Source organism: Euphorbia lathyris, chromosome 3, assembly GCF_963576675.1.
Source record: "Euphorbia lathyris chromosome 3, ddEupLath1.1, whole genome shotgun sequence".
In the NCBI taxonomy this organism is placed as follows: Eukaryota; Viridiplantae; Streptophyta; class Magnoliopsida; order Malpighiales; family Euphorbiaceae; genus Euphorbia; species Euphorbia lathyris.
The window spans coordinates 41,950,729-41,960,733 of record NC_088912.1 but is presented as its reverse complement, the minus strand read 5'-3'; the positions used below and the strand labels follow the sequence as shown (position 1 = coordinate 41,960,733).

General features: G+C 31.9%; 1 protein-coding gene and 1 long non-coding RNA gene across 3 annotated transcripts; one reads left to right on the top strand and one right to left on the bottom strand.

Moving 5' to 3' along the window:
• Nucleotides 1-435: 435 nt before the first annotated feature.
• On the top strand, nucleotides 436-1,570 carry LOC136224219 (bZIP transcription factor 44-like). The gene has a single exon (XM_066012489.1). It carries the CDS (start codon nucleotides 872-874, stop codon nucleotides 1,367-1,369), a length of 498 nt encoding a protein of 165 aa, XP_065868561.1. The 5' UTR covers nucleotides 436-871; the 3' UTR covers nucleotides 1,370-1,570.
• Nucleotides 1,571-6,155: 4,585 nt separating this feature from the next.
• On the bottom strand, nucleotides 6,156-8,177 carry LOC136224453 (uncharacterized). Of its 2 annotated transcripts, none has more exons than XR_010686430.1 (3): nucleotides 7,939-8,177; nucleotides 7,239-7,400; nucleotides 6,156-6,555 (listed from the first exon to the last, which is right to left on the bottom strand). It is a non-coding gene; the product is annotated as an uncharacterized lncRNA (long non-coding RNA). The 2 variants fall into 2 exon arrangements; XR_010686431.1 differs by having other exon boundaries at nucleotides 6,156-6,309.
• Between the last annotated feature and the right edge of the window lie 1,828 nt (nucleotides 8,178-10,005).

Below are 10,005 nucleotides of genomic sequence, written 5' to 3'. Positions count from 1 at the left end.
AGTGTAATGTATCTCCTGTAGGCATCTAAAATATCCTTGGAGCTTACCTTAAGAGTCGTTCGATAAAAGGATGATTTGTTGTTAGTTGTAAAATTTAAAGTTAAAGGTTAAAATTCACCCCTATCCTACAAAAGAAAAATTGCCCAATGAGTAACTGTGAAATTGAGTGAAGTATTGAAAGAATGACCATATTGCTAAAAATGGAGAAATAAATAGGAGAAAGACACTGAGAAATCAAAGTGTGTAAAAAAATAAAAAAAGTAGAGCTGACAGTAAAACTGAAGTACCCACCTTCTCTGAATGTGATGTAACGTGAATTTGTTGCTTCCCAGCTGTCTCTGTACTCTGCATTGCATATGTCCCCTTCCCTTTTTCTTTATTTTCATTTTTGACATCAACTTGCTCCTCTTTCCTCTTCTATAAATCCTCCTCTCTCTCCTTGTTCTAATCCCTCTTCTTCTCCTCCTCCTCCTCCCATTTTTTTCAGCTGCTCTTCTTCTTTAATTTCTTGTTTCCGGTCACAAATCTATAGCTCCTTCCTTTTTGTTATACTTAATTTTTGTGGAATTTCAAAGTTAATCTTAATGATAAATACCTTGATCTTGATGTTTGAGATTCATGTCTCCAATTCTCAGTGAAATCTTTCTTTCTGGGTTTATGATAAATTCCACCTTCATTCGCCGCAGTCATCTTGTTCAATCTTTCTCCGTTGTCTTCCTTTACTGGTTATACTATGTTTCATGATTTCGGCCTCTAAATCTCATACTTCTATTTTATAGATCTACTACTATAGTCTATATATATATTATAATTGCATTTTATTTTGAGTTTGTTACTTAAATTTGTCGTTTCTTAGTAGTTCAATTTAAAGATGGGCTCCTTAAGCGGAACATCCTCAGGTTCAAGTTTGATGATATCGAACTCCGGATCGGAAGGAGATTTGCAGGTTTTAATGGATCAAAGAAAGAGGAAGAGAATGATATCGAACAGAGAATCGGCGAGAAGGTCAAGGATGAGAAAACAGAAGCATCTCGATGATCTAACGGCTCAGATTTCACAGCTGAGAAAGGAGAATCAACAGTTGATTACAAGCATAAATATCACTACTCAACATTTTCTGAACATTGATTCTGATAATTCCATTCTCAGAGCTCAAGTTGGGGAACTGACTCACAGATTGCAGTCGTTGAATGAGATTATAAACTTTTTGACTGCGAATAATACTCTTCTTGAAGATGAATTAAACGACGGCGTATTTGTAGCTGAACCTGTTGCTGATAGCTTCATGAATCCGTTGATGAACATGGGATATCATCTGAATAATCATCCAATTATGGCCTCTGCTTCTGCTGATTTTTTTCAGTATTAATGAATTAGGAGGACCCATCTGCAAGATAAGAGGCACTTTTTGATGTTTCTTGTGTTGTGTTTTAAGCTTAATTAGTGAAGTAATAAGAAATGATGTGAATGATTAGTAATGTCATAATGTTAAATGATAATGATAATGTGTGTTTTGTTGTGTTGTATTCTCTGAATTATGTAATGTAAAAGTGTTTGTGTTATTTGGCTATTTTTGACTTGTACTGTTTGGAGCTTTTAATGATTATTATACTCTCTCTATTTCACCAAAATACTACTTACTATATATCAGCCTACCTAACTACACTCACCAGGTCATTTTAGAATTTTCACTAGCAAAAGGAAGATATTTTGCAGTCTTCTCCATATGTTACCTTTACCCAAGGGCGGAGTTTGGTCCCAAATAAAATTAACTCCAACAAAGTAATTAAAATAAAATAGTATGGATTAGAGAGTAAAAAGTCCTAAATAAAATTAACTTGAGCAAAACAATTAAAATATAATATTATGGATTAGAGAGTAAAAATTTAAATCTGAAGGGAAGAATAAAATTCTAGCCGTCAAGAAAATCTTAAATTTTTCATCTAGGTTTTGGAGTTTTTTTCGGCTTAACCAGAAAATAAACATCTGTTTTGATTTTAGCCATCAGGAAAAATTTCAAGTTCCAGGTTTTGGTGGACAAATCTCTATTTTACTTTGTTTTTTTTATTAAATAATTTTCTTTTTATCAATCTATTATTATGATATAGGTTTGATAGATTAACGGTTTCGCTTTTATTTGAAGTTTTTTTTTTTTTTGTATGTTTCTGTGTTTTGTCTTCCTATTATCTATCTATTGGGGTGTTATCATGTTTTCCGTTATGTAAAAATAGAAGAGTTTTATCTACCGATCTGACTCATTGAAAGATTGTGATGTCATTTCTGAAAAAAAAGACTCATTGTTTCTCATTGTTATGACAAATGATCTATAATATTGAAAATACGAATTTAATTTCCTTTTATATCAAAAAAATAATTACTGTTTTTCTTTAAAAAAAATTCAAAATAAAATATAGATTTATGAGTTCAATCATGCTGATTTGTATTTTTCTTTGAAAGAAAATGATCCGTTGTGTTTACTGTATTAATTACATTTTTCTTGTAAAATATTTTAACTTTTTTCAAAATATTTTCTCCTGGGAGAATAAGTTTGAAAACTGTGAAAGGCTTTAAAGGCGCTAATAAATGCAAGCAGAGCTGTAAATTGTTCATTAGTGAGCAGAAGTTATAAAAGTTAGTAATCATTTAATAATATTTGCTCTAGTATTTCTATCTATGAAGCACCGATGGATACGCGTACGGATATAGCAAACGACATTTTTAAAAAATATGAGATACGAGTACGGTGGGGATACGGCAAATTTTATATATAATTAATAATATATATATCATTTATAATGAAAATTTGAAAGATACATAAATATATAACTAGTGGTTGAGAGCTTACCTATGACTAGGGAGGTCATGGGTTCGAATCACATCCGGGTCTGGTGGGGATTTTTCTTTCTTCTATAATGTAAGCGCACTGTGCGCAAATTTTTTTAATAAAAAAAATAAAAATTTAATATATTAATTTTATATACTAAAAATTCCAAACTAGCCCTAACTTCCAATAGTAAAATATGTTAAAAACAGTAAATTTTATAGAATAATTAGTATCACTCTATCATAAAAAAGAAAAAATACATGGAGACAACTTATCACTTTAAAGAGCATCTTTTGTGGGAGAGGGAAGTACCTAGCTTGCAATTTGTAAAAAAATTAAGCAAAGGTAACCAAAGTCACTCAATTGGGTTAGTAACTCAACCAAAACGATGGTGGATATTTAATGTCCATCCGAGTGTTTATTTAATTAATACAGAAAGATGGTGTGATGTGTGTAATCCATCCAGATTAAAACGATTTATACTCACCGTTAAAAGAGTTTATAGTTACAAACTGAAATAAAGATAAAGATACTGTTTTCAACTGTTATACTTCATTCATATATTTTAATTAGTACCAACATTTAGAAAAATGAAAAGAATGATATTCCTTGAATGTATTTTAAATATTTCTTTAATTACTTTTTATATATATAAAGATGAGTTTAAAATTAAAAAAAGAAATTATAAATTATAGGAGGTGGGGGTTGAATTGTAAAAAGAAAAATAAAAAAAAGAATTAGTAAGTAGCATGAAAACAAAATAGAGCAGCCTTTTAAATGGGTGCTGTGTATGTATTCATTTTAGTGAATTTGTATGTTTTTGACTAAAAGTTTTAACCTTTAGATGGGTTGGGAATGACTGCTATATTAAAGGTGGAAATCTGAGCTGTCCATAAATTATAATAGGCTTAGATAAGCCAAGGTTTTCTGGACATAGACTTTCAATTATGGATACCTCATGTCATCATCCAAACAATTAGGCAGTTAAGTATGTACCATAATTAATTTGTCTTTTTTCTTCATAATAATTTAGTTTTCTTTCTTTTTCTAGAAATAAGGGTAAAACATGAGTATATGGTTATTGAGAGAGATTATATAGTTTTATATGGAAAAAATAATACTACCTCCGTTTCATATTACATATTTTTCTAGAGATTCTTTTTTGTTTCATATTACATATCATTTTATATGATCAGTACACGTTAAATCATCTTTTTTTCCACTATAAAACGCGGGTTTACAAAAATTAATTAGAATAATGGACTTATTATAGAATAAATAAATATTAGAATCAATAAATAAGGGGCAATAATGTCTTTTTTTCAATATTCTTAATTTCTATATAACTCTCTAAAAAGACATGTAATATGAAAAGGATGGAGTATAATATTAGGAGAAATTTTACAATACAATACGATGAGAGCGACACACCCGACTAATGAAAATTATTTAGTATATTACTTTATAGAAAAAAAGTATATACATAAAACATTAATTGTCTTTTTATAATATTAGCTTGAATGTTTACTATGTAGTGCAATTTCAAATCTGTTTAACTAAACTAAAGGTGTAGGTCTAATTAATTATCCGCTGGTAACAGAAATTAGTCAAACATGGTTTTATTAGGATTTAGTTTAATTTTAATAAGTGATATATAAATACAATATTAAGTCACACCTAAATCCTAACCTAACATAATCAGTACTAAAGAAAACTCTCTTCTCCATCTTCTCAAGAGTCGCGCATGCTTCTCCCTTCTCTTAGTGTGCGTTCTTAGTTCGTGGATCAATCACAACTCCTTATAGGCTTGCTTAGTGTAGCTGTTATATGATCGGTAATACGAGTTCATATTCGTCTGCTTTTATTCAATGCTTCTACACTACAAGAAGTAACTCTTTAAACAGTTATATTTGGGTTCTTGATTCGTATATTTTTCCTTCATTCGTATCAGAGCCGTAGATTTTCTAATATATCTGTATTGGTCCAAATCTATGTGAAAAAACCATTTTATCATGCTATATTGATGTTAATATGTGTGTTTTCTTTTATTGTTTTGGAATATTTTCCACCGTAAAAAATTGTTGTAATGGGCTAAAGAATCGTGCAAAATACATTATTTTTGCGTTTATGGTTTACTTTTTCATAAAACATTATTGTTTCTTGTCACATTAGAAGGTGCATAACTCCCAAACCCTATTTTTATATTGTCGTCTTCAAAACGGGCCTCACCATCCTGATCAAAGACCCAATCCCCAATCTTTATTTTTATGTTGTTTCAAACTAACGAGACAACAAAGGACGTGTGGGCTTTTCTATAGGACATGTTCGTAGGTACATCTCTGACAAAGCTCTGGTCTCTAACATTAAGTTCGATACTTACAAGAAGAAAGTTGATCACACTATTAGAAAGCATCTACGGTAGATTTCCAACATGATCAGTGAGCTTAGTGGAGGATGCCATAAGTTGACTGATGGGTAGAATTCAAAGTTGTTATTTGCTTATTTCCTAACAGTTGGGAGAACATAAAGATGCATCGAACTCACTCGACATCCATCAAGACATTTAAGGATGTGAGTCAGCATCTTGAGCTTGAGGAGGATCGACTATCATCTTTTACGATACATTCTGAAGCTAACTATGATGGTTCACAGTCAGTTATAATCAAATACAACAATCAAAATAAGAAAAGCAAGCATTTTTTATTGGGTTAATATACATATTTGCCCTTGTATTTGTCCGTTTTAGCACATATGCCCCTATATCAAATAAACACACAAATATATCCTTATATTTTTCAAATAATACCAAAAATACCCTAATCTAACAGACTACTGATATGGCACTAACGGTGTAACACATCAGCGTCCACATCACCTGCCACGTCAGCTAAAAAAATATCACATTAGATATTTAACGACAAAAATTTTTGTGGCAAAAACGTTTTCGCGACAAATGTTTACGCGACGAAACTTTACATATGAATCACTCTAAATTTGTTGCCAAATGAAACAATACCTACCGATTAGCGACGAAATTCGTCCTATATAATAATTCAAGATTTGTCGTTTGAGTTGTCGAGACGATTTTATGTGCCTCTTTTAGTAATTTATTTATTTTTATATTATATTTTATAGATAACTTCTATACCTAATAATAATAATTGACCAATTACTTAAATTTAAATCAACAAAACTTTCAAATCATTTGAAAAAGAGAAGATAATATCAAAATTTTCAAATTTTGATAAATTTCTAAATTTAATAAATTTTATAAATGGATCCAAAAGAATATATTACAAGTGTTATTTCTAAAATTACAAAAGTGAGAAAATTGATTCCTAAATATACATTTGTCTCCATTTGACAGCTAACAAATATAGATCTTGCGATGCATCGTTTAGAATCATCTGTTGAGCACATTAAACACTCTCTGCACCAGTAGGTATGTCGTCGTCATCATCGTTATATGCCTCCTACCGAGGTTGCTGCATTGAAGAAGAGATGAAACAAATCAAAACTACCACATGGATAATAGCATTTGTTGGATTTTAAATTTTACGTGTCTTTCTCCTCTACAACTCATTGCTTCAACTTTTTCAACCTTGTTATCATTAACTAAGAATTCAATGCCTAGCTGGTTTGAAGTTACTTGGTAGCAAAAATTTGAGACACATTTTTCAAGAGCTTTCACTCATGAAGTTGTTCCATTTTCTACACTTAGGGTTGGGGATCTGCACAAAAGATCACATATTAGACTATCAACTATTCCATTCACAGGATTGGAAAACAGGAGACAATGAGAGAACAAATTCAAATGGGAAAAAAGTATACCAAGGTTAACAGCTATAACTTTCTAATCGATAAAAAGAAAATTGCAATTTATCTAACATATACAAACTCTTAATTATACAACCTACAACTGCTATACTACTCCCAAACCATAAGTGACACTAATGGAGCAAACCCACAATGATAGGGGGAGGGAAAGAAGAATCCAAAGAACAATTTACAATGTACAGTAAGGTAGACTCATAAACGTTGTCACTTAAACATATATTTCAAGCACGACAACAACATTTACCGTTGCGCCAAGGCTCGTCCAAGGGGTCAAGCATGAAATACTTAATTGATTAGACTCATGAACGTTGTTACTTAAATATATATCTGTGTGCTTGACTTGGATGTTTTAACTAAGGTTCTAGATTTCAATGACATTACCCATGTATAACACTCAAGTCAATATTTGATATAAAAAAGCAAGATCAATATTTCTCAACATACCTAGCTTCAGCCTAAAAGGTGCACAACTGCACATACACACATGTACTGTATAATTCTTAAAATAGAAATTCTGAAGAAACAAAATGAAATAATGTCATCTTTAGCTGCACTTTGAAGATTCAGACGAACATACCTTTGAGAGGAAGTTAGCAATGATTAACTCGGATATCCTGGGCCATGTCAATCTCCCAAAACATCGAATCCAAGACTCTTTTTGGAAGCATAAGCGTTCAAAGATGAACTTTACTACCTGAATGACTCTTGAATATATAGTTTTTCCATCCGCATCTTCCATCTGTTGAGAAGAATAAAGGTCAGAGCAATAATTACAATCAAAACCATTTGCAAAAGTGTGGATGAGACCCATGTTAGAAGAGGTTTTACTCTATTTGTATATGACTAAATTTATTTTTGATAAAAAGTGAATCCAAGAAATAATTTCACAGAACATTGCCATTTAAAGAAAATTCAACACATGCATGAGTATCCATTTCAATTTCAAATACGATTTTAGAGCCAGCATTATATGGGACAATTATGATCTTCCAGAACTATGACCTGCACATTATGAATAAATATAACTATTCTTCCTAAAATTCAAGGTGATTTGCTTCTGGTTAAAAAAAAGAAAGAGTTATTGTTTAAGATTTCAATTACATTCCAATCAATCAATCAAACCCTATATCCCAATCCCTAAACAACAAAATAGAAACTCCAAATCACCAATAAAATCAACAAAATGCAATAAAACGAAAACCCAAATACAAAAACAGATCGAGAAAAACAAAGAAATAATAGTCTTTCAAGCCTTTATAATGAATACGAAATCTTACTGGTGAGATGATGATGAGGGTTTTGAAGAGCCTCAACCATTTGCCAGCCGCCTTTGTTCTTCTCTCGCCTGCTTTTTGAAAATTGCCAAAACTGAGTTCCGCCAAGTTAAATCAAAAACCACAAAACATATCTTGGAGCTGCGGATCAACTTGGGAGAAATCAAAAGAGCAATCTCCGTGAGTGAGAAAGAGAATCAGAGAAGAAGAATAAAGAGACTGCATTTCTTTCGTTAGGTTTGGAATTGGGGGCGGCGTGAAATGGAGGTGACCTAGGGTTGCATATGTTTTAAGGTGAGGTGGCAAAGGTGGTGGAGATGACGTGGGCGCTGATGTGTTACACCGTTAGTGCCATATCAGCAGTCTGTTAGATTAGGGCATTTTTAATGTTATTTGAAAAATATAAGGATATATTTGTGTGTTTATTTGATATAGGGGCATATGTGCTAAAACGGACAAATACAGAGGCAAATATGTGTATTAACCCTTTTTTATTGCAAGGGAAAAGAGCGGGCTAGGGAGCCCAATAAGATAGAACATTAAAAGAACAATTGGCCGTAGAACAAGAAAAAGACTAACACCCTCACGTGTGATTTTTTTTAACTTCAAGCAGAAAGGGCACTATGCAAATGATTACATTATCCCTACGGTACATTCCATTAACTTATGCGTGAGTCAAATGTTTGTATTATTGCTGCTCTTCTAATAGATTTTAATCCTTTGTGGATTGTTCATTCAGGTGCCACGGACCACGTGGTAAAAGATCGAGATGCCTTCTTCGAATTTCGATGAATTCCATTCAGATCCAGGTGGCTATATAATGGGAGACAACTTAAAGATTAAAGTTCGAGGGATCAGAACATGTAGATTAAATATACAAGGTGGTTGACTCTCCTTTTCGATGATGTTCTTTATGCTTTGGAGATTAAAAAAAATCTCATTTCTGTTTCTACTTTAATGAACATGTGTTTCAATTTATTTTTCAATGATATTAGTTAAAAATTTGTTTGCAAAATACCTTTTATGTATCTGAGTATTTTTTTTCAAATGGTTTAATTGTTATGGATGTTGATTTAAGCAATTATAATACCAATTCGGTCTCCCTTCACACTACTTCTTTTAGATGTGGTAAATATATTTTATTATGGCATGCTCGATTAAAACACACAGGCCAAAATCGAATGAATCAATTAGTTGAGGAAGGCCTGCTAGGTAGTTTAAATAAAGTTGAATTACCATCATGTGAATCATGCATAAAAAGGAAAATGTTTAGAACACCTTTTGGAAAGGCTACTTGAGCCGACTACCCTTTATAATTAATTCATTCAGATGTATATATGTTATAACTTTTATTGATGACTATACAAAGTATGAGCACATGTATTTGATGTCTCACAAATCTAAAGCATTAAACTGCTTTATAGAGTTCATGAACTTAGTTGAGAATCAATTGGATAGAAAAATCAAAACTCTGAGAATTGATCATGGTCGAGAATATCTCTTTGATGAATTCAAAGCTTTATGTGATGAAAAAAGAAGTGAAAACCACTTAACAATCTGTTACACTTCACAACAAAATGGTTTTGCCAATAGGAGAAATAAAACTCTTCTTGATATGGTTAGGTCAATGATGGTTGAAACAAAGTTGCATATTTCCTTTTGGGGGAGATTTCTTGCTCATAGCCATAGATGTCCTAAATTGAGTTCCCTCTAAGTCACTCACTTCCACTCCATACGAGTTATGGAAGGATGCAAACCCAATTCAAGTTATCTTAAACCTTGGGGTTACACATTTTCTCTCACAATACCTTTAGCATGTTTGGCTAACTAGGCCCGAGAGGTAAAACATGTATCTTTGTAAGGTACCTAGACGTATCAAACAGATATTTCCTATTGAGATAGAATGAAGATGGTAGAGTGACAGAGTTTGAATCACGAGATATCATCATTTTGGAGAACGAGCTTCCCAAATTAGGTGACGTTGACCATGAAAACACTTTATACGAGGAACTATATTATGAAGGATCTCTCCATTTGAGTGGGTAGATTTTTTAGGAACCTAAATGTTCA